Genomic DNA, 25,608 nt, shown 5'->3' with positions numbered 1-25,608 from the left:
CTTGCCCAGCAGCTTCCCTGATTCCTTTCCCTCCTCCCCTCCCAGAAGCATCTCTCCTTCTCCCTCTCCAGTAGCAGCTGTTCCTTTTTTTCCTTGCCCAGCAGCTTCCCCGATTCCTTTCCCTCCTCCCCTCCCAGAAGCATCTCTCCTTCTCCTTCTCCCTCTTCAGTAGCAGCTGTCCCTTTTTTTCCTTGCCCAGCAGATTCCCAGATTCCTTTCCCTCCTCCCCTCCCAGAAGCATCTCTCCTTCTCCCTCTCCCTCTCCAGTAGCAGCTGACCTGGCAGGAAGTTGAAGTGAGTCAATCTTGCCGGCCCTGCGTGGACCGGCAAAAATTTCCTGCGGACTGGCACCGGTCCACGGACCAGCGGTTGAAAAATTGTGCTCTAATGTATTTCTTCTCCTAAATCAAATTTATACCTTTGTAATCTCACCATAGTATGTTATGGTAGAATTGCCATTAATGTCATATTAATTTCTTGTGTTTTGAAAGTAGAAATCCCTGACATATCAAACGCATAACCAGACATCTACAACATGCTACCAAAATTATTTAGTGTTGAGATGTAAATGTAAAAAATATATAAATGCACTATACCATGATGCCTAAATGCACCAAAACCATCAGTGAGTACCATCTGAAGCTTTATTGAAAACCATCACAGAAACATTCTAACTCTGTATTGTAACACCATTACCAAAGCTCAGGTAAACTGCTCTGAATTGACTCCCCAGTCATTTGTAGCGGTATAGAAGCTTTCAATAAACAATAAGCCTGGAGGAGACAAATCTTCTTGATTACCTTCCCTACTAGACCTTCTCTTCAACCACTGCATACATATAATAATCATCATCCCAGGCTCAGTTTGACATCGACATTTAACACAGGCAAGGCACCAGCAACGTAATTCCCCTATGTTTTATCCCTTCTTCGTTTCTCTTTCCTATAATCATTGTAGTTCCTCCCATTATTTTCCTCTTGTCCGAAGTAAGTCAGTGTTTTCCTAATAAATTGTTTGTCTCCCCTATTTTTTATTGTACATCGCTTTGAAATTCTGAAAAATCAATTTGATCACATTTTAAATAAACTTGGAAACTTGGATATATGACTCCTCCAGAACCAAATTTTTGAGAAAGCACATTGAAGTATATTCCCACAGTGTCATAATTTCCTTTCACACTCGGTGATTTCTTTGAAAATATCAACATCCATATCTAGCTCATAGCTTTTACCAGCACATTTCACCTCAGCTAATCATGAAATGTAAACTCAACAGTAACAATATGTTTCAAGATTATTTTTCCACAGATTACAGAACTCTTCCAAACTGCCAAACTATGGCATGAAAGATTTGATCTAAGCACTGAACTATACTGGTTAGCTCTTTCTACATATAACTGCTGATAAGAGAAATGTTTCCATGTTTTCATCTGCATCCTGCCCCTATTTGTCATTATTTTGCAGTGACTGAATGTGGAATAAAAGTTAATTTCAACCAGTCAATTATGCAGATATTAAACAAGGATGCCATATAGGCAGCGCAAAGGTCTTAGCTCTATGTTTGTCTCTAGAAGTACACTGTACGAGTGTAATAGAGCCATAAAGCTTCAATTGCTACTTTAAGCACTTTTAAAATATATGGCTCCTTCAGAGTTACACACCAAGAAGGCGTCTATTTGGAGACTGTTCTATAAAGGAAAGTTAGCACCAGAATTCTGGCATAAATGTTCATACCTAGACTGCAAAAAAAGACATGTATAGATTACAGTAGTCTATAAATTTATGTGTGCAACTGTGCACCTTAACCATGTTGTATCCAGACTCCACATGAAACACAATCTCCCAAATCAAAAGCACCAAAAAAGACATTGGCACTAACAAAATAATAAGAGAGAAAAGTTCAGCAAGCATCGGCAACCGAAGCCACTCAAATATGCTATAAAACAGGGACAATGTCCTAAATAGCAAATATAGATGTTATATCATCAATAATCTCCTTGTAGCTCTGTTAAAACCATAACCCTTTAATATTCAACATGTCATTGTCTCAAATATAACTATTTAATATGCTAGGTCCAAAAGAAACAAAATGTGTCCATTAAACTTATGAGCGACAGATTTGCTCCCAGCTTTGCGCTAAATTCCAAACTCCCCCCCCCCCCAAATTGTGAAAACTTATCTTACTGCTGGCTTCTCCTGTCCAATGAGGAATTATCAGAAAAGGAATGGAAAACAAAGATGAAAATGTTATAATACTATACTATATAAACCCCCCTTTTACAAAAACATAGCGTGTTTTTTAAGTGCCAGCTGTGGCGGTTACAGCTTTGATGCTCATAGCAAAAATAAAAATCCAGAAACCTATGTAGCAGATCACGTTAAGTCCCATCCAGCTAACTCACGTCTATCTGAAGCCCATACCATGCTGAAAAGTAAACCTCCTTACAATGCCTATAGGACTTAGTTTTACAATTGCTATACAGTTTGTTAGCTGACTCTGTAGCACACTGGTTAAACCTACAGCCTTCTACCTTGATGTTGCTGGTTCGAACCCCACTCACTCTGACAGAAGAGAAATAAATAAAAGGATTACACATATAAAAGAAAAATAGTATGCTGCCAGCATATCCCAATTATAATGAAAACCAGCATAAAATCACCATTCTAATAACATCAGAATTATATTATTAAGGACATTGGCTGGACGTCTAACTTCCACCTAAAAACCGATTCTGTAAAGGACGCCTAAAAATTTGGACGTCTAGCTAGCGCTGAGCATCAGTGCAATTCTGCAAACTACATCTACTGAGGATGTCCAAACCACGCCTAACTTTAGGCGCACTTTGCAGAATCAGGGCTAATATGGATTTACTACTGGCAATGAGTGTTGTGTCATCTGCATAATGCAGGTTGTTTACATTTCGACCACCAACTTTAACACCAATGCTTTTTTCTTCCAAATTTGCTTTTCTGGAAATAGCTTTGCCATAAAGATCAAATAAAGTGGCATCCCTGCCTTATACCATGTTTTATTGGGAACCAATCAGTGTTACCATATTCAGGTCTCACTGCAGCTTCTTGATTTTCATAGAGGCTCTTTATCAGATTATGTTTTGGTTTTCCATTTGCACGAGAGTTCTCCATAGTTTATCGTGATCCACACAGTCAAAAGCTTTACTAATCAACGAAGCACAAATATACAGCCTCTTGATATTCGTTACTCTTCTCCATTATTCATCTAACATTAGCAATAATGTCTCTAGTTCTTCAACTTTTTCTGAAACCAGCCTGAACTTCAGGTAGTTCTTGCTCAATATATGATTGTAACTTTCATTGTATTATTTTTAGCAATATTTTAATCGCGTGTGGAAGTAGCGCAATCATCGTTTAGTTGTTACAATCTTTTGCATCGCCTATGGTATAGATATAAAAAGTGATCTTCTCCAATCAGTTGGCCAAATGTTTTCCTTCCAAATCTGTTGACACTTTTGAGTGAGAGCCAAGATTGCAAATTAATTCAGTTGGAATAACACTGATGCCAGGTGACTTGTTGTTTGATAAAGCTTCATTTGCTACTTTATCCACTTCTTTAAAAATATCTGGCTCTTCTTCAGCATCAGTGTCCATTTCAATTTCTCCAATACTTCCCACATTACTTTCCTTGCATGCACTGCTTCCACTGCATACAACTATATAATAAAATCATAAGTACTGCTAACAGTATTTAACTGCTAATTTCAACATTAAGATATCTTCTTCTCCCTTTTGAGATACACAGCACCCTCATTTGTAGCATATGATAATAAAATGATAAACAATAAGCAAACTTGATCTTCATCTGTCTTTTGCCATTTGCAGGACATAGACCATAGAAATCTGATCGACATTACTGAAGTTGATAAATCTAGGGTTACCATATTTGTAAAGACAAAAAAGAGGACATGTGACACTGCCCCTGACCCCACTACCACCCCGCCTCCAGCATGTGCTGTCCCTGTCTCCCTCGGGTCCCAGTTCCCCCCCTGCCTCTACCCTTTCACCCATTTCCTTAGTCCCCTTTTACATCCTCTACCTTTTTGGCCCTCATCTATCCACCTTTCATCTCATCTCATCACCTTTTCAGTCCCAGCCCTATCCCTATCTTTCCTTCCCTCCCTCCCTTGCCTCCAAGTCCATTCTTCTATCCCTGCCCTCATATTTCACCCCTGCTCAGCTTCTCTTCCTTCTTTACCCTTTCTCCTGTACCCCACCCCAGGACCAATCTCTCTCTTCTCTCCCCTGCCCTCCCCATGGTACAACTCTCCCTTTCCCCAGTCCCACATCTGCAACTTACTCCCTCTTCTCCCAACCACAACCTAACACCAGAGCCTGCACTAATTCAAACCCCACCCCTCAGCAGGATCCGCAGACCTCTCCAGCTCCCGACTCCCCCATCTACCTCCTCCCCAGCTGCTGCACTGAATCTTCAGGAAGGTTAGCAGCGGCAGTGAGGGAAATGTGCTTCTGCCAGCCTGCCCCCCAAAACCTGCAAGTCCTGCCTACGTGGGAACAGGAAGTTGCTGCAGAGAGGCGGTTTTCAGGTCTGCCTGGTGGCAGCAGGCTCCCCTCATTGCCGCTGCCAGCCTGCCCAAAGATTCAATGCAGCGGCTGGGGAAGAGGTTGGTGGGGTAATGGGAGAGCTGGCAAAACCCAGATTGACTCCCCCTTTTTTTAAAAAAGCATCCGCGCACCACATATCCTCCTTTTCCTGGATGTCTGGTAACCCTAGTCAAATCTACATCTGTCTTTTGCCATTTGCGGGACACAGACTATAGAAGTCTGTCTGGTTTTGACCAAAGTTTCCAACTACTCTTGCCCAACCTAACACCTCACCAACCATGTTATATTTCCATCCTCTTTCTATTTAGGCATCCCGTGTTTATCTCATGAATGTTTGAATTCCCTTACCGTTTTTGACTCTACCACTTTTATCAAAAGAACATTCCAGAAATCCAGTACCCTTTCTGTGAAAAAAGTATTTCCTGACTTAATACAGATTATGTCTGTTAGAGATTGTGTTCACTCTGCTATATTCTGACTAATATGTCTTTCCAGCTCAGAAGTAGCCGATCATCCTAAATGTTGCATGAGTTGACTACTGCGTATCTTGTGATATATCATGTTATCACACTCAGGGCCTTCTTATTGTTCTTGAAAGTCTGACTTTATTGTTATTTGTTGTTCTGTAAAAATGTGAATTTTTTTTCAAAAATTGTACCACATCTTTATGGAGTCCTTTTACTAAGGTGCACTAATGGATTTAGCGTGCTCTTACAATGTATTCACATACATTCACACCTTGGACTGACCCAGCAGCGGCAATTCTTATGTTCTTATTAGTCTCAGTTAGAGCGCTGGTCTTTGACCAGAGGGCCGCCATGTGAGCGGACTGCTGGGCACGATAGACCACTTGTCTGACCCAACAGCAGCAATTCTTATGTCTGACCTACCTGCTTTTCCAGGGATACCTGGATTTTTGTGTTGAGCTCTCCTATATGAATTTTAAGGCACCTACGAAAACATACCTTTTCAAAAAAGTTTTTGCCATTACATAACATGGACCTAAGACCCCTCGATACAGTTCAGATTACTGACATTTTGTAGGTCCTGCGATGTGTATACATTAAATGAAAAAATATTTTAACAACATGTTTAAAATCATTTGAAGGAAAAATCAATTTGTTAAGTTCAAGCAGTTAGCAACATCTAAATAATTCACTTTCAAAAGTTATTATTCATACATAAAACCAAAATCCTCTCGCTCTCATCAGTTCACATATAATATCCACACTGTTATTGAGACAGACATGGGGGAAGCCGCTGCTTGCCCTGGATCAGTAGCATGGAACTTTTTCGGGTTTTGCCAGGTACTAATGACCTGGATTGGCCACCATGATGGGCTACTGGGCTAGATGGACTATTGGTATGACCCAGTAAGGCTATTCTTATGTTCTTATGGTTTCAGATTTCATGTTTATTTAAAATTTGATTATATCGCTTATAATACTTCTAAGCGATGTACACTTTAAAATGGGGTACATTATTATAACATAAGAATACATCTCAAATCATACAAGGACCAACATGATACGACAGGGAAATCGGTTGAACTACAGCTGATGACTACATTTGGTACAATATGAATTTCATACAAGAAACTCAAGATCAAAAAAGAAAAGCTGCAGCATCTCAGTAATTTAATTTCATTTATCATATTTCAAGTTTATTTTTAATTTCATATACCGCCTATCAGTAAGTTTAAGTGGTTTACAATAGATTAAAATAAATTTATAATAAAAAGGTATTACAAACAGAGACATAAACGAACTGCGAGAAAACAGACTTGATACAGAAGGGATGGAGGGAAGAAACTACAATATATTCTTAAAAAAAAAAAAAAAGGGAAACACAAATGGGAAAGGAATAAATTGAGTGTTTCTTATTTGCTATCGTTGACTAAATTCTCTTAGACATTGTAAGCGTCTTTAAACATGAATGTTTTAAGATTTGATTTGAATTTTGGTATAGAGTTTTCTTGTCTAAGATGATTGGGTAGAGCATTTCATAAAGTTGGTGCAGTAACAGAAAAGATGGGTTTTACACGTGGTGTTGTAGACGATAAGACAGATTGATGGGATTGAGAGATTTTGTTGAGTGGAGCGGAGTGATCTAGAAGTAGTATAAGGAAGTGATCTAGAAGTAGTATAAGGAAGTAGTAATGCCAGAGAGTGTTCTAATTTTATTTTGAAAGTGAGAAGTAAGATTTTGAATGTTATGCGATGGGATATGGGGAGCCCATGAGCGTCTTTTAAAAGCGGAGTAACATGATCAAATTTTTTGGCCTTGTATATAATTTTTACGGCTGTATTTTGTATAAGATGAAGTCTTGATAAAGAGAGTTACAGTAGCCTAGATGAGAAATAGCTGAGTGAATTAGGATGTTGAGAGATTCTGGTTTTAAAAGAGCTGAGATAGAGTGGATCATTCTTAGTTTGTAGAAACATTTTTGCAGATGGTAGGTAAGACTATCATCTGGGATTACACCAAGTAATTTTATGGTGGTCTCCATTTTAATTGGTATTGATCTTATGCAGTTAGGGGCCTTTAAGGTTTCCTTTTCTCTGCAAGAAAAGAGGAGGACTTTAATTTTAGAGATATTCAGTGAAAGCATGTTATTGTAAAGCCATTGACCAATTTTATCCAATTTTTGATTGATTTCTCCTAAGTCATGCATTTGAATGGGGTGTGTGAGCTGTATGCAAAGACTATGAAACCTATTGATTGCACAAGAGTTAATAGAGGGGCTAGAAACAGATTACATAGGATCGGTGATAGTATTGATTCCTGTGGTACACCAAAATTGTTGGTGTATGGTTTTGATGCAGAGTTTTTGAGATTTACCTGATAGGAACGCTCTGAAAAGTATGAATTAAACCATCCTAAGACTGTTCCTGAAATTCCTGTTGTTTGAAGTCTTTTCAACAGTAAAGAGTAGTCAATAGTATAAAATGCTGCTAGGGAGATTAGAAGAACGGATTTTCTATGACCTAGGACAGCGATGGCGAACCTATGGCACGCGTGCCAACTGTGGCACGCGAAGGCCTTGCAGCTGGCACGCACAGGGCCGCCATCAGGGCAGTACTACTAGGGGGTGCACAGGAGAGAGAGCTGAACGGGGACGATGGGGGACCCGCGGGGTTAAATATAACTCGAGCCGCGAGGCTTATCTTCTACTCCGACTGCCCTGCCGCTCACACAGCCGATCGGAACTCTTCCTCGACGTCAGCGCTGACATCGGAGGGAGGGCTTAAGCAAAGCCCGCCCTCCGACGTCAGCGCTGAAGTCGGGGAAGATTTCCGATCGGCTATGTGTGCGCGGCGGGACAGGCAGGAAATAGAAGACAAGCCTACGCGGCTCGAGCTACATTTTGCTGAGAAAGTTGCTAAGATGGGCTGGGAGACAAACGGGGAACACAAAAGGGGGAGGGAATGCGTTTTGGACACAAGGCATGAACTTGGGAGAAAGGAAGGGAGGGAAAGAGATGCTGAGGTGGGGGAGGGAATGGGTTTTTGGACACAGAAGGCATGGACTTGGGAGAGAGGAAGGGAGGGAAAGAGATGCTGAGGTGGGGGAGGGAATGGGTTTTTGGACACAGAAGGCATGGACTTGGGAGAGAGGAAGGGAGGGAAAGAGATGCTGAGGTGGGGTAGGGAATGGGTTTTTGGACACAAGGCATGGACTTGGGAGAGAGGAAGGGAGGGAAATAGATGCTGAGGTGGGGGAGGGAATGTGTTTTTGGACACAGAAGGCATGGATTTGGGAGAGAGGAAGGGAGGGAGAGAGATGCTGAGGTGGGGGAGGGAATGTTTTTTTGGACACAGAAGGCAAGGACTTGGGAGAGAGGAAGGGAGGGAAAGAGATGGTTGTGTACACGGGGAATAGAAGAAAGGAGAATTTTTGGCCATAGGGAGGGAGTGAGGTACAGACAGTGGCATACCAAGGTGGGGGTGGGGGCGGTCTGCCCCGGTTTTACGCCCCAAGGGGGTGCACAGCTGGCCACCCTCCAGTGTTCTCCCTAGGCTGGCAAACTGCATCTCTTTAGCCACTTGAGTGCCACCGCCGCCATTGGGAACAGGCCGGTGCCAAGTTCTCCCTGCTTTTCCCTGTGGGGCCGACCAACTCTCGCCACCCGCGTCAATTCTGATGTCGGAGAGGACGTTCTGGGCCAGCCAATCGCTGCCTGGCTGGCCCAGAACGTCCTCTCCGATGTTAGAATTGACGTCGAGTGGCGAGAGTTGGTCGGCCCCGTGGGGAAGAGAAGCAGGGCGAACTCGGCGCCGGCCTGTTCCCGATAGCGGCAGTGGCAGCCTATTCCCCAGTGGTGGTGGCAGCATTTTCCCAATGGTGGTGGCATAGGGGAGGGCAAGGAGAAAGAAAGAAAGGGGGGACAGGGAGCCAAAAAAAAGAAAGAGGGCTGGGTGAAACAAAGAAAAATGGGGCACGGAGAGAGAGAGAAAGACAGACATACAGAATGAAAGGGGGTATGGAGAGAGAGAAAAAGAAAGAAGGGGGCAGGGTGAAACAAAGAAAAAGTTTGGGGAGGGAATGAGGTCTGGAGGAGAGAAAGCATACAGGAGGCTGAAAAAAGGGAAGAAATATTGGATGCACAGTCAGAAGAATAAAGTGCAACCAGAGACTGATAAAATTACCAAAGGTAGGAAAATAATTTTATTTTCAATTTAGTGATCAAAATGTGTCCGTTTTGAGAATTTATATATGCTGTCTATATTTTGCACTATGGCCCCCTTTTACTAAACCGCAATAGCGTTTTTTAGCGCAGGGAGCCTATGAGCTTCAAGAGCAGCGTGGGGCATTCAGCGCAGGTCCCTGCGCTAAAAACCGCTATCGCGGTTTAGTAAAAAGGGAGGGGGAATATTTGTCTATTTTTGTATAGTTGTTACTGAGGTGACATTGCATAAAGTCATCTGCCTTGACCTCTTTGAAAACCCGCAGAATATAAATGATAATTAACATTTTCTCTGCGTACAGCGTGCTTTGTGTTTTTAAAATTTTATTGTTGGTAGATCATTTTGACTTGGCCACAAAGGTAAGGGGGAGGGAGGGGAGCTGCTGAAAGAGTCTACCTTGACGTGGTTGCAGGCTTACAAATCTTTTGGTCAAAGAGTGCGGCGACAGAGAAAAGTATGTGTGTAATCGGCCCATGAATGAAATCATTAAAACATTATAAATTGCCAATAAATTGAAATGAAAACCAAAGGATTGTGAATCAAATTGATTCTCTGACAATACAAAGATTCCAACCTTTAAAAATGATGTTACATAGTTCAGGCAACCTTATAAAGAGTTTTTAGATACTAAAATCTTGTTATTAAGGTTTAATTAACGTGCTGGCACTTTGAGGAAATTCTTTGGTTTTGTGCGGCAGTTTGGGCACTCGGGCTCAAAAAGGTTAGCCATCACTGACCTAGGAAATATCTGATCGAAGTAGTGAAACCTAATAATGAGAGTTCTGTGGAGTGATGAAGTCTGAAACCTGTTTGATTCAGATGCAAAGTGTTTGTCTTTTCAAGGAAAGATGATAATTGATTAAATACAATTTTTTTCTATAAGTTTAGCTAAGAATGGAATGTTGGCTATTGGCTGAAAGCTTGAGCAAAGAAGGAAACTGGCAAAGGAGAGTTAAAATTAAAATATTGAAGTACTGCATAGTGGTATTATAAGTTGTGATCTCAGATTGCGCACAAAGTTGCTGTTCACAAATATAACATACATAATAAATAAAACAATGCATCTGAAAGGCAAAAAGATATCACTAAAAACATGACTCTTTAAAATAAAACATATTTAAGAATGCATTACAAGAAAACAATGCTCATGATTTCCTCAGAGAAAGAGGAGTGCTAAATACAGGGCTAGTGCTAACAAAAGAAAAAAAAATAGTACTCTGACAGGAATTGTAGCCAGCTCTTTTGGCCACTAGAGGGCCCTTAGCACCCACAAATATGCATAAGAAAACTACTACTAAAACTTGATATTTCTATAGCGCTACCAGACACACTCAGCACTGTACATTAAACATACAACAGATGGTCCCTCCTTGAAAGAGCTTACAATCTAATTATGAAAGATACACTGAGCAAAAATGGTGATTCAATATATGAAATACAAAGTAAGCTTTTCAGAAATATGAAATTGCCCTTTGAAAAAAAGACAACTGAAAGATATCTTCTGCAGTTCAACTCTTTACTACAGCAACTTTCTTAGTAAACTGCCTAACTCCATATATTCCATTTATCAATTCTATAATTCACCAGGGCCGACTCAACCTATGGACCAGGTGAGGCACTGGACCAGGGCACCAGTGATAAAGGGTGCTAAAATCCTGGTCTAGCATATCTTCTTCCCTTTTACCTTCCTTCTGTCCTTCTGCCAGCAGCTCACAAGATAGAAGAGAGGGAAAAAAGAAGGAGAAATGCTGAACTGGAATTTTGGCACCTGTTATCATCAGGTGGGGAGAGGGAGACATGAGAGGAAGAGATATTGAATCACTGGCGGGTAGAAGAAAGTGGAAGGAAAGATATTTGCTTGTGGGCTGAGGAGTGCTGATGCAAAAGTTGGCTCAAGATTCCACAGTCCCTTAAGCCAGTCCTTCAAGGACTGATCTCTAAAGGGATGGGTGTCTAGGTGACTTATGCATTAAGAGTAGGATTACTAGATGTTCAGGAAACCCTGGACATTTCCTCTTTTTAGAGGATTGTCCAGGTGCCCAGATGGATTTTCAAAACCCAGCAGCTTGTCCAGATTTTTGAAAGCCTGAGTTCAGGGTGTCTTGGGGGGGGGGGGGGGGCTCTGAGCATGCGTGAATGCAACATGATGATTTTGCACACAGGCATGTGCCATCACATCTGCGCATGTTCAAAGGCTCTCCAGATGTGGCCCCGAGCTCAGGGAAGAGGATGAAGGTTTGTGTGGGAGTGAATGAGGGTGGAATGGGGCTGGACCAGAATAGGATGTGGCCAGGCCTGGGGCAGAACAGGGCATGACTAGGGCAGGACCATGTGTCTTCTTTTTTTTTTTTTTACATTAAAAATCTGGTAACCCTATTTAAGAATATAATGTAAGCAGGGGTAAAGCTCCAGGATTCTGACACCTGAGATTCTGTTGGGTGTGGAGGGAAAACTCTCCCTCTGTGGGAGCAGTTCTTCTGTCTGTAGCAGTCTTCTCACCCCAAATACACTTCACAGTCCAATGTCCAATCCAAACCAATCTTTATAAAACCACAATTTATTCAAATTCAAACTCTTCATTATTGTCCTGGGGTAGGAGGGAATTCCACAAAAACATAAAGGGCTCCTTTTACAAAGCAACGCTAGCGGTTTAACGCGCATAATAGCGCGTGCTAAGCCACCGACCACGCTAGCTGTTACCGCCTCCTCTTGAGCAGTCAGTAGCTTTTCAGCCAGCGCGTGATGAAAAGTCACGCGCGTTAAACTCGCTAGCGCGGCTTCATAAAAGGAGCCCAAAGATTCAGCACTATAAAAAGTGTAACAAACTGTCCTAGATTCTAGCACTATGTCTTCTATCAGGGAGCAATTTTTAATGCAGCAGTTTGCATGCTCACTGTGCTACCCTTCCGGCTTTTAGCCCCTTCCTATTATGTGACCCTTCATTGTTATCTTTCCTAAAATTTTTGTAGTTCCACCCCCTTTCCCATTGTTGTCTGTAAGTCTGTCTATTTTTGTTAATGTATATATGAAACATTCCTGTTATCCCTTTTTATTTTTTATATTTGTAATTCACTTTGAAACGTTATAAGCGTTTGCATCAAATTTTAATAAACATGAAACATTTTATCCTGATTTACCCATGCTAATCCTTCTTCCTGAATCATGGAGGATTAGTTTAAGAAAATCAAATATATACCACTATGCTAACGGATAGCGCAACATAATACATCAGCATCAGAGTCCTCAAAATAGGATTATTTCTTCTTTGCATTTCACACTAGATTAAAAGCCTGAGGCCTGGATGCACTAAAAAATCATTGTTAAGACCTTGTGGGTTGCTGTGGGCCGATTTTAAAATGGCGCTTGAAGTTCAAACAACTTTGCAGGCATATTATTTTTGCAGAGGTCGGCAGTAATCCCACCCCATCAATCATTGGAAAAGTGATTTTCACACATGCACAGAGCCAGCAGGTGATGCCCGAACAGCTGAGTGATAGGGGAAGCCCTGAAGCAGCCTCCTGCCACTCAGCTGTTTGGGGAAGGAAGACCTTTTTTTAATGGAACAGATTTTTGTATATGTGTTATACACGCACAATACCTGTCTCCTTAAAAAAAAAAAAGTTGTGCCACCCCCCCCCCCCCCCCCCCCAATCAAAAAAAAGAGGCAGGAAGAATGCTCACTCCATCCTGCCTCAGCCAAACGCCACACCAATGATGCCTCCCCAAAAACTAAAATCAGCAGGAGGGATGCCCAGTCCTTCCTGCCTCAGCCACCTGGACCATTCCCACACCCCTAACTGCCCAAAACTTGGACCCCCCCCCCAACACTCATCAAACCACCCCTTTCCGTCCCCTCCCACCAACCACCCCACAAACAAATCCCCAAGAGAAGGCCCTGGTAGTCTGGTGGAGTAGTCAGAACCCCACCAGCTCAAGCACACACACCCAAATCCCCCCTCATACCTTGTAAAAATCCAGCAAGAGGAATGTCCACTCCCTCCTGCTGGCAGGCCTGCCTCTTCAAAATGGTGGGCCTTCTCCTTCCTGGGACATCTTGGGATGCATTGGGAGGGGCCCAAGACATTGATTGACCCATAGGAGGGGCATTAGACACCTGGGTCAATCAGAGTCTTAGGCCCCCTTCCTGGTGCATCCTGGGATGCACTGGGAGGGACCTAAGATTGATTGGTTCAGATACCTTAAGACCCTCCTATGGGAATGCCGAGAAATGGAAATGCTGGTCTAGTACATGGAACCGCAAGTATCTCCTATGGGCCAGGAAAATAGGAATGTGGAGAAAGGCTTCGGTCAAGAGAAATGAGGAATTCCCCTGGCACCACTGCCGCTATGAACAGTTTCCATGCGGAAGTGCAGCACCTTCAGAGCCACATTGACTGCCTTGAGGTTTAGAATTGGTATCCAGTCTTCTGAGCCTTTCTTTGGCACGATGAAGTATATGGAGTACCTACCCGAGCCAGATTCGGCATCTAGGACCGGCTCTATGACATGAAGTTTCAGTAGCCTTTGCACCATTGCTTTGACTCTGAGGGCTCTCTCTGGTTAGCCAGACGGAGAATCTACAAAATGGTCTGGAAGGGGGTCACTGAATTTGATTTTGCAACTGCCCCAAACAACTTCCAATGGTCTATGCCAATCTGAACCCAGACTGACCAAAAGGCTGATAGCCTGCCCCCTATCTGGGAGAACTCAGCCCCTGTCTGGTATCACCGTGATTTCTTAGAGGCTGGAGAGAAGCAAGAGCATGCAACCTGCTGCCTCCTTTGACGTAATCCCTGAAAGGACCCCTGTGTCGCTTAGCTAGCTACCAAGGAAAAGAATCTTCAAGAGCCTTGAAAATTACCCCTTCCAGGACCCTGAACCATCTGGGGTCTGCTGTCATCCAGACCCTTGCCAAATAGCATGTGCCCCTAAAAGGGGAACCTGTTCAGCATGGCTTTAGAGGCAGAATCTACTCTGCCGAATGGATATCACATAGGCCAACGCCTTGCTCATAATTCTGATGAGATCATACAGAGCACCCCAGCTAGGAGCATATGGGCGTCCTTGTTATCTTCCAGAACTGATGCTCAAAACAGTTGTATGTGGAAAGCACATGCCACAAAGAAAGTTGCAATTGCCGCCTTAAGGCCTAAGGCTAAAGCTTCAAATTGCCACTTGAAGAGCAAGTCTGCTTTATGGTTCTGTGCATCCTTTAACATCACACCACCTTCAGTAGGCAGGGAGGTGCGTTTGGTGACCTGTTCCACCAGCGAATCCCTACCAAGGTAGAGAAGATGAAGAAGTGAGGTAAAATGAAATCTTCCACAAATATAGACGGACCCACTTCCAAGTGGATTATAAGCAGGAGAGGGGCACTTTGTATATATATATATAATATTCAGATCCAAAGAGTTAGTATCCAATCATTTAACCCTTAATGCCAACACCTCCTGAATGTTGTGCAAAATTCTTACTGTTATCCATTCGCTTTATAGTTAAATTTTAATAAAACATAGTCACAGTAAGTTTTGTCACTTATCTTTATTATGCAGCATTACTAGCCAGCCCGACGGGACCCGTTTTGCCATATAATGGCTTTATCAAGGGCTCAGTAGGAGTTCTGCATACAATAAGAAAGACATATTTTAACCAATTTCCAGCACACATCATCAGAACACTCAGACTGTGTTGAAACCCCAAGTGAATCTAATCAATCCATTATGTTCATAATTTTCTAATCAATGATTAAATATATACTATTTTTAAAAACATATAAAAAATCTTAATCTAAATTTTTAAAAAATTATATTACATTCATAATACAATAATTCATTGTTCAATAGATACAGAACATCTAGCCAATTATGAATATAATTCAGAAATTATCTTTAAAATTACTATTGACTCATTGTTAATGTATTTGTTCATCAATTCATCAATCTGTTTTCTATTCAAACTAACAGAGCTGCTCATAACTGAGAACTGAGACGAAGGAGCTGGAGAAACTTCCAGTTTCAGTTCTCTCAGTGAGGCAGAAATAATGCTAGGAAGCACAGAGGCTTTGAAAAGCTATCACATCATGGCGTCATCCCCTGGTCAAGGGCCTTCAGCTTCTAGACAGTTGCTCTCCTACCCTGAGATAAAAGTGGCATGGCATCGGACTTTCCATCCTCCCAGTCTATGTCAGACTGAACCTCCCCGTCCAAGTCTGTGTCTTCAACTGACTGATGTGCCTGCTGAGGGGAGCTCCCCTACACCACCGCCTCTAGTGTGCTGCAAGCAGATGCGGAGGATCCTCAGTTCAAATAGACATTCCATATGAGACTCACAAAATCCAGGGTGAAGCCTTGGACTGGTGGTCTTGAGGACCCTGGTAATCCTCCCACCGGTCCTCCTGGGCTCCACAGCTCCCACGCATCTGTGCTTGCACAATTCACTTTCAAATGGCTCTGGAAAGGGTCTCTTCCCCTGGGAATGCACCTCATGCAGATCCCTAGCTCTGGAGGACTCGGAGGATGCTGAGCCTGAACTCCTGCCCCATCCCTGCTTGCACTGCTGCACGCAGGATATAGTTGCTCCACAGCCGACCATCTATTGCAAACCTGGCATGGTATAGGGGTAAAAAGACCTGAGAGGTCCATCCCAGTTGATTTTAAGCAAAATCAAGGGGTTTTGAGTAGTGAGGGAAGTTGGCGCCTGAGGTGGTAGAGCCCGGCATTGCCCTGTTTACCTCTTTAAATATTCGCCTGTGAAAGCAGCATCTTCCACTTGCTGCTCGTGCTGGCCTGTTCCCTTCTGTCATCACGTCCTGATTGTGGGACTAAGGTGTGATGTCAGAAGGGAACCGAGGCTGATTCAAGCAGCAGGTGGAAGATGCTGATCCTGCAGATGAACATTTCAAGAAGTACACGGGGGTGGGGTGCATAGCAGGAAAGAGTGGGGTTACTCTTCCCTGCCGTGCACCCCCCACCCAGTGTACCTTTTGGTGCTTCATTTGTGAAGTAGAGACGCCAACATGTTCATATGCACTGTCTGCGGAAACTTGGATCCTAGTCAGGACTCTGTATGTTTTAAACATTTTTATGTGATTATTATTAACTAGTCTTTAAGCCCGTTACATTAACGGGTGCTAGAACATATGTGTGTATGTCTGTCTTTTTTTCTCTCTCTCTCCTTAGCCGCTTTCTTTCTTTCTGCCTTTCTTTTTCCTTAGCTGTCCATCACCACCCCTTGCCTGCTCCCCCTGTCCATTTTCCCTTCCTTTTACCTCCACTGTGTCCACCACCACCCCTTCACTGCTCTCCTTATGCAGCAGCAGCCCTTCTCCCTTTGTTTTACCTCCCCCCTGTCCAGCAGCACCTCTTTCCTTCTCCCCCTGTCCAACATTAGTCCTCCGTTCTTTTTTCTTCACCTCCCCTGTCCATCAGCATCTCTTTCCTTCTCCCCCTGTCCAGCAGTAGGCATCCCTTCCTTTTTTATCCTCCCTCCTCCTTCTTATCCCTATGATACTCTTACCTTGCTCTGCCCCTGATCAGAGGTTCCCGACAGCTGCCCAGTTGCACCCATTGGAAAAGTTCCCACTGCCGCATCCTGCACCCCTCCTGACGCGGCTCCCGCTGTCCTTTCTGTCTCTGTCCCCCTTTGCCTGTCTGTCTTTCTGTGTATCTCCCTGACGCTGTGTCTTTCTTCTTTCCTTTCTGTCTCCCTTCCTCCCTCTGTCTGTCTGTCCAAAGCAGCATTCCATCCCCCTCCCCCCACACCAGTTCCCTGTGCACCTGCCCCTGTGTCTTTCTTATTTTCTTTGTGTTTCCCTTCCTCTCTCTGTCTGTCCAAAGCAGCATTCTATCCCCCTCCCCCCACACCAGTTCCCTGTGCACCTGCCCCTGTGTCTTTCTTATTTTCTTTGTGTTTCCCTTCCTCTCTCTGTCTGTCTGTCCGTCCAAAGCAGCATTCCCTTCCCCTCCATTTCCCTCCCCCCCCCCACCAGTTCCCTGTGCAGCAGCATTAGCGTTTCCTCTACCCCCCCCCCCTGTCCCTTCCCCTTCCCCTTCCCGCGGGCCGGACTACAAAGGTGGTGATTCCAGCAGCGCTTTTATCAGTCTCCACACGCTGCTTCGGGCCCTTCTGCCCTGATTTACTCTGGCACGTCCCTGATGACATCATCAGAGACGCGGCAGAGCAAATCAGGGCAGTAGAAGGGCCCGATGCAGCGTGTGGAGACTGATGTACACGCTGCTGGAATCGCCATTCGGGCCCGCGGGAAGAGAAGGGGGTGGGCGGCAAAGGCGAAACGGAGATCGGCGGCGGCGACAGGAGAAACGGAGAACGTCGTCTGGCTGCGGTCCGGCTTGTGGAGGCGATCGGGTGGTGACGTATTCGCGCGCATGCGCACTCCTTCGGCCAAAGACCTACAGCGCACGGAACACGCAAATAGGACTGCGCATGCGCGAGTTAGCCTTTTATTATATAGGATAAAAGACATTATGACCATTAGATGGATTTGGCATCTAGTGTCTCTTTTTTGTTGTTTGCTCTTGTAGTTTGAGGCTTGACACCTTCTTTCCCTTTTTCCTTCAATAACTGAAAAAAATATAATTGAGTGATGGGCATCTACCCAATTCTAAAAAAGGGAGATTTCTATCGCTCAAGAGCAGGCCAGTGAGGAACAGAGGTGAGGAATGAGAAAGTAGTGGGGTGGGGAGCTGTGCTACACTGCTTTCTCTGCCACCACCGTTGGACCTGCGGGCTGCCACTATTGGACCCATGCAGGGGGTGGAGAAGGCTTGCTGCATTCCACCTTTGCCACTGATGAATCCGAGGAAGGGGGACAGAGAGAGGATGCTGGACCCGAAAGGGGTGGGGGCAATTTGACTGGCTGAGGCTGGAGCTGATAGGAAAGGGAGGGAAGGTGCTGGCCACATTGGGTGGGGGGAAAGGAAGAGAGAGTGCTGGCCATATTGTGTGGGGGTCTGGGAGGAAGAGAAGAGAGAGAGGTGCTGGCCAAAAGGGGTAGTGGTGGGGAGCTGGAGGGAAGAGAGGGTTCTGGTTGCATGGGGTGGGAGGCTGGAGGGAAGGAAAGATAGAGAGAGGGGGCTGGCCACTTGAGGACACTGCTCTCTAGGGTGTCAAATACCCCTGGGTGGGCCTTACTTAGCAACTTCAATCGTATTTATTACATTACATTACATTACATTAGTGATTACATTACATTAGTGATTTCTATTTGGAGCTGACATTCAGCATTTCCCAATGAGTGAGCTGCACTGTGGGGCTTGTTATCAGAAACTGCCTGCGAACGCAATGTTGCGTGAATGTGAGACGTTACAGATTTGCAGTACTTTGCTGGATACACCAAATCCTGTTTTTGTTTTTACCAGGATCGCAATAGTACTATTCAATGAGGATCCTGGTTTTACCTTGTTCCCCTACCAGAGGCTCTGACCAGTGCCAGTACACGAGATTTGTGACTGTAGCTTGTGCACATGCATCTGCCTCCTCGTACACGCAGCTATTACCGTGTGTCTCTTACACGCAGCTATTACCGTGTGTCTCTCAGCTACGGCAGGTCACGCTGAGATTGATATTGCACAAGCCCAAGCAAAGCTCCGCGCTCCTCCCTCTTCCCACGCGCCGGGTTACTTAGCTGACTACAAGTCACGTGACATCCCGCATCCCCGGCCCCCACAGGCTGCTGTAGGAAATTAGGCAGCGCTCGCCCTTGCGTGAAACGGTGGCGGCGAGGAGCAGCGAGCCAGATTCCGAGCCATGGCCTGGACTAACTATCAGCTCTTCTTGGCGGGGCTGATGCTCGTCACCGGTTCCATCAATACCCTGTCCGCCAAGTAAGTGGCGTGTGTTTTTCTGTGTTGAATCAGAGACAGGCAGCGCGCGAGGTGCCGGAGGAAAGGGGACGTGGGAGGGGTTGCTTTGGTCTGGTAGTAATAGCGGGGGTTTCACGATAATTCGGAGATATCGTGATAGACTCACGCTCAGCTTTTCCCGTATCTGTCGTCCCTCTTTCTTGAGGCTGTGGTAGGTCTAGGCTGCACCGATCACGTGACCTGTCTGCGAGAGGGCTCTCGCGCCTCTCACAACATTGCGCAGACTCAGTGCGGTTCCCCGTCGCTGGGTGACGGAGCCCCGTGTTCACTTATTTTCTCTCTTTCTTTTTTTTTTTACGTCTTTTCACGTGTTCCTCTTGTCTTATTACTACAGTATATACTAACCTATTTTATTTGTGATTGTTATTTACTTTATTTTTATTATTCTCACCTTTGCTCAGTTTCTAACGGTATGATTGGACTATAAGTATGCAACAAATGAAATAGTTATTCTATTTACTTATTCAGTTTTCTATACTGCTTTTCCAAGGGAGCTCAGATCGGTTTACATGAATTTATTCAGGTACTGAAGCAAAACTAACAGTATTTTTCTTTTATATCTAATAAATTGTAACAAAGGATATAGCACAGTTACTTACAAGTTGTTATTAGGTGCCATTAACTGGTGGTCGACTCCTAGCGACCAGTAGCAGGTATTAATCCAGGGACAGCAGGCAGATATTTTCACACGTGACATCATCCACAAAACCTGGCACAAACTATATCTAAAGTGAGCTGTTGCTTTAAGCGATTAAAAGACTGCCTGTACTGTGCTTGTGCGAGTGCCTTCCACCCACTGTCAGCTCACAGGATCATCAGTTCAGTAACAGCTAAGAAGTAGAGAATGACACTGGGCCAATTTTTTCCCCGTCCCCGCAGGAACTCAATTTCCCTGTCTCCTTCCCATGAGTTTTGTCGCTATTCTTGTCCCTGCCCCTACCCCATTACTGTAAGCTCTGCCTTAACAGCACAAGCCTCAAACACTGATGATTTTGAGGCTTGTGCAGATGAGGACAGAGCTTGCAGTAATGGGGCAGGGACAGGAAGAGAACTTACTGGAATGAGACTCCCGTGGGGACGAGGAAAAATTTGTCCCTGTGTCATTCTCTACTAAGAAGCCAAGAAGGGGAGGGTGGGCAGATTGTAGAATATCTGCCTGCTATCCTTGGATAATACCAGTTACAGGTAATAACTGTTTTATCCCAGGACAAGCAGGCAGGATATTCTCACGTGGGGACTCTCTAGCTAACAAAGAGGGTTGAAGGTCAATTGGCTTCTAGTTGGAGATTAAATTTTGTAGACATGTGTGGCCGAACTGACTATCCTGTCTGAAAAGATTTTCCAAACAGTAGTGGGTCACGAATGTATGAACAGATGACCAGGTGTCTGCTTTACAGATTACTACCAGTATTACTACTACTATTAATTATTTCTATAGCTCTACCAGATGTATTCAATAAGATGTCCTCAATAGGAGCAAAGCATAAATGGCTATTGAAGTCGTCATTGCTCACACCTTGTGTAGTAACATGACCGTATAGAATCAGACCAGCCTGAGCATGAGAATCTCGGAGAGGGCGGGATCTAGAAGGCCTTGAGCATACGCAGTTATTCAAGACCTCTTTGGGATACTGTACATATTGGCTCTAATGTGTTTTATAGAATGTTGTAAATAACTTAAGGGTGGACTTGGAGAAGGAGATACATTAGAGTATTGATTAACCAACATAACCAGGACCGGACCAATTGAAAAGTCAGATAACATGGAGCAAATTGCAGCACTTAAAATAACACAGTTTCAGTGAAAACAGGGCCTCAGTAGCAAAGCCAAACAGAGGTAGATGCTGACCTTCCATTGAATCAGGAGCTAGGAAAGTGTCATCACAGGTCTGTCGGATAATGCTGGAATGTGACTGATTAGTGCAATATAGTGGCTTAAAAACACATTCCATGGTCATGCTGATGTTTTTGATTGCTCATCTTAAATTGTGTTTGTTTTTTATAACCGCTGGAGGTTAAAAAACACAGTTCCCCAGCTGACAGGCAGTGTGTGTTTTGCTTGTTTTGTTCTTTTGCACAAATGTGAATTATTTGCATATAAATAAGATGTTTTTAGTTCTAAGCAATATGTTGATAATCGAGACTGTGTACTTGAAAAAGTGGAGTGGACCTATAAAAGGTTGACATTATATAGTGTAAACACAACAATATTAGGACAAAACAAGAGCTGAGATCTAAGATGAAGGCCAAATGAAGAAGCAATAGAACCCAGAAACAGATTTGTTCTGAAGAATTCCTCTAGTACTGCTCTTTCTGGAATTGGAAGCTTTACTTGGGAAAAGAGTACAAACACATTAAGGAGGTTTTTGTGCTGAGCTCTCTTCTTGCCTAGATTTCATTCAGTACAAGATTGGGAGGAGGCTGGCCATTCTGTACTCTACCTGGCCTGATGAACTGGAAAATGAAGCTCTTGTTTCATAAGAACATAAGAACATAAGAACATAAGAAGCGCCATCTCCGGATCAGACCTTCGGTCCATCAAGTCCGGCGATCCGCACACGCGGAGGCCCTGCTAGGTATTCACCTGGCTTATTTTATAGCCAACCCTATCTTTATATGCCTATCTCAAGGAGATATGCATCTAGTTTGCTTTTGAAACCTAGGACTGTCGATTCCGCAATAATCTCCCCTGGGAGAGTATTCCAGATGTCAACCACTCTCTGTGTGAAGCAGAACTTCCTGACATTAGTCCTGAACTTGCCCCCCCTTAGCTTCATTTCATGTCCTCTTGTCCGTGTCTTTTGGTTTATCTCTTACCAACACTGGATTGAAGAGAAAAAAAGAAGAACATTCAAGTGAGAGTTCCAGTTTCAGCTCGTAAATGGTGTGATTCATCCCTTAAAGCAGCGGTCTTAAACATGCGGGCCGCATGCGGCCCCCCAGGGACTATTTTGCAGCCCGCGATCTGTCCTTGCCTAAAGCAGGGGTCCCCAATCTGCTTCCCTTCCCACTGCCCTCCCCCAAGCCACCGCAATCAGGGAACAGGCCAGCACCCGAGGTCTTAGCTCTCCCTGCATATCTTCCCCAGCTCGGAGCTGACCAATTCGCGCCACCCGACGTCAATTCTAATGTCAGGGAGGAAGTTCCGGGCCAGCCATTCGCTGCCTGGCTGGCCCGGAAATTCCTCCCTGACGTTAAAATTGACGTCGGGTGGCGTGAATTGGTCAACCCCCTGCTGGGGAAGATAAGCAGGGAGAGTTAAGACCTCGGCGCTGGCCTGTTCCCCGATTGCGGCGGCGGCAGCTTGTTCCCCGATTGCGGTGGTGGCCTGTTCCCCAATGGTGGTGGCTTGGGGAAGAGCAGGGAGAAGTAAAGAAAAAAAGGGGGAACAGGGAGACAGAAAGAAAGAAGGGAAACGGGACACAGACAGAAAGGGGCTTGGAGAGAGAAATACAGAAAGAAAGGGCGGGCATGAAGAAAGAAAGAGGGCAGGGAAAGAGAGAGAGAAAGACTGACATATAGAAAGAATGGGGGCATGGATAGAGAGAGAAAGAAAGAAGGGGGCAGGATGAAAGAAATAAAAAGTTGGGGGAGGGAAGGAGACAGATGCCAACCAGGAGAAAGGAAGGAGGGAGGGAGAGAAAGGAAAGAAAGAGATGTCAGACCATGGAAATAGGGACAGAAGAAGAGATAGATAGAAGGGAAGGTAAGACATGGAAACAGATTTTGAAAAGAAAGCAGAAAAATTGAATATTAAGTTAATGCCAAAGATGGATGCAAGGCAGAAAGTGAAGACGGAGAGAAAACCAGTCAAAGGACAAGAAGACCCTGGAAACATATTTAAATGCACAGAAAAATAAAGTCACCAGACAACAAAAGTAGGGAAAATGATTTTATTTTCAATATAGTGATTGAAATGTGTCAGTTTTGAGAAAGGAAAGATATTAAACTTTAAATGTGAGGGCTGCAGAAAAAATAGTTAATGACAATTTCATAAGATAAAACTCTTTATCGTTTACTAGCTGATGCCCCGGCATTGCACGGGTATTTAATTATAGCAATAACACTGTAAATGGATTCAAATAAAGATACTTTATAGTGGTGAATGAAATTATTTTTTTACAGCTTTATAAAAAGTACAATATTCAAATTATAATGTGAAATATTTGACAAAATGAATACAATACAACTAACACAAAACTTGATTATAAACAACATTTTTAGTTTCACCTCCAGGAGCAAGAACATATAAATTCTTGGGTGAACCCACCCTTGAGCAAGCAACATAGAGTTGACCATGGGAAAAACAGGGGGATCTTAAATCCACTCCACAGTATGTAATAGTCTGTCCCTGTGATTTGTTGATTGTGATAGAGAATGCAAGTCTCACTGGAATTTGCAAGCTCTTAAACTGAAAAGGAAGATGTGTTGCAAGTTTCGTTCAAATCGGGCAAGCCGTTTTTGCGTTGGCAGCTTTTTACAATTTTTCCATTGACATGAATGGGTGAAATCTGATTTTCTGTTTGTAGCTCCGCCAACGTGTGCAGGTGGGCCGCGAGACCCCCAGAACATATCACCCCAGGTAGTGAGGGATCTGCATACCAAGTTTAGTTCAAATCGGGCAAGCCGTTTTTGCGTTGGCAGCTTTTTACATTTTTTCCATTGACATGAATGGGTGAAATCTGATTTTCTGTTTGTAGCTCCGCCCACGTGTGCAGGTGGGCCGTGAGACCCCCAGAACATATCACCCCAGGTAGTGAGGGATCAGCATACCAAGTTTCGTTCAAATCGGTCAAGCCGTTTTTGCGTGATCGCGGCACATACACACACACATACATACACACATACATACCTCCGATTTTATATATATAGATAAATCTTTCCTTTAACTGTTAAAGGAAAGATTTATAAACTATAAAGAGTTTTACCTCATGCAGAGTTGTCATTTCTTTAATAAGACATTAACTATTTTTTCTGCGGCCCTCCAAGTACCTACAAATCCAAAATGTGGCCCCACTAAGGGTTTGAGTTTGAGACCACTGCCTTAAAGGGAAGCTGCTGTGGCTCCTGGATGCATTCTGGTCAGAGCCAGCACTAAATGTAGTTAGCTGTGGTTTGTAGGCATGCGGAGTGTGTCATGGAATCTCATGACTTCATAGCTTAAAAAATAACCTGAAGCAGCAGTTCTTATTGAAGAGGCAAGCAGGGATTAAACCTTCACAATTTTTGCTGACATAAAAAAGAGCTGTGTCATCAAAGGAGAGGAACTGGCCTAGAATCCTAAGCTTTTATTGCTAGGTTGGGCCATTGTCTTGTTGAAATTCTGGTATATCAAGGTTCATAGCTGTATAAGTGCCCTAATGATAAATGGGGACCGTCGCCAGCCTAGTATTAGTGTAAGGTGTGTATAAATAATGGTTGTGAAAGGTATGTATCTGTGGTGGGGGTTTTTTCCCTCCATTATATGTTATTAAAAGAACTCTACGAAACATTTTGTAACAAAATATACATAGTCAAAACAAACCTTTCCATCCCAGAACTTTTGGACCAACTCAGCATGCCCACTCCCCCTCCCCCCCCCCCCCCACAAATCTGACTTCTAACTACAGAACTTTTAAGTCACCCAGTTCAGGAGTGAGACTTTTTGGCTAGTGATAGTGTCAAATTTACATCCCAAAGTGAGATTTGTAGTCCTCTGTTGAACCCATTAAAGTCTGTGCTGCAAGTCTAATGAAGCATCAAGATGAGATAGACAGAAATCCAGGACTGGCCTAAACTATCTCTCTTGGAAATGGGTAACTTGGGGGGCTCTGTTACTGTCTCCAATTGGGGAAAAAAATGAATTCATGCAGACAAATATAATCTTTTACAAACAGATGTGAAGAGGAGGAAAAAGCCTCAGAATCCTGCCAAGAACACAGACTCGTTTGCTGATCTTTGCAGAGTGCTGAGTACGCAGAGTTGGTGCCAACATGAATGTGGCCCTTTCCCTGAAGAAGTGATAGTAAAATGCTGGCCACTGTCAGTGGGACTGAAATCTTAATTGCTCTGTAGCTGAAAGCTTAGGGCCTGTTTTACAAAGCCGCGCAGCAGCATCCCCGAATCCCTTTACATCGCTATGGGCTTCGGGGCCATTATCGCATAGCAGCCACTAGCGCAGCTTTGTAAAACAGGCCCTAAGTTTTGTTCCATATTTACCTTTATGCTGAAGCTTTTGCATTGGAAAATGTTTATATATTGCACAAATTGAAAATTTGAAAATTGAATGAGAAGTTTTTTTTTTTATGCCTGTGAAATGATTAACCCCTTTTTAGTCAGAGAACAGGTTCATTCTCCTGGTGAGGTTCTGAGGGTTTTTCCTCATGAATCCTTTTTCTTTTTTTTTTTTTTGCAATTAGAGCTAGGTGTGTGTTTAATCAGGTTATATTGTGCTTCATAACC

At 43.8% G+C, this 25,608-nt stretch overlaps 1 protein-coding gene and 1 long non-coding RNA gene across 3 annotated transcripts in view; one reads left to right on the top strand and one right to left on the bottom strand.

Annotated features, from left to right (window-relative positions):
• LOC117357515 overlaps positions 1-19,363 on the bottom strand; it is a 74,654-nt gene extending 55,291 nt beyond the window's left edge. The window contains exon 1 of the long non-coding RNA XR_004538815.1: positions 19,274-19,363. This is a non-coding gene — a long non-coding RNA (uncharacterized LOC117357515). The remainder of the gene's footprint in view (positions 1-19,273) is intronic.
• The window catches only part of SLC35F6 (solute carrier family 35 member F6), a 43,819-nt gene continuing 37,107 nt past the window's right edge, over positions 18,897-25,608 (top strand). Inside the window, exon 1 of one of the 2 annotated variants that reach the window (XM_033938236.1) lies at positions 18,897-19,128. In XM_033938236.1, coding sequence (XP_033794127.1) covers positions 19,052-19,128 — 77 coding nt within the window. In that variant the 5' untranslated portion in view covers positions 18,897-19,051. Of the gene's footprint in view, positions 19,129-19,566; positions 19,691-25,608 lie in introns of those variants that run through there. The other variant, XM_033938237.1, reaches the window with a different exon arrangement.

This window comes from Geotrypetes seraphini, chromosome 3, assembly GCF_902459505.1.
Source record: "Geotrypetes seraphini chromosome 3, aGeoSer1.1, whole genome shotgun sequence".
NCBI classification, from domain to species: Eukaryota; Metazoa; Chordata; class Amphibia; order Gymnophiona; family Dermophiidae; genus Geotrypetes; species Geotrypetes seraphini.
This window is presented reverse-complemented; position numbering and strand designations above follow the sequence as displayed.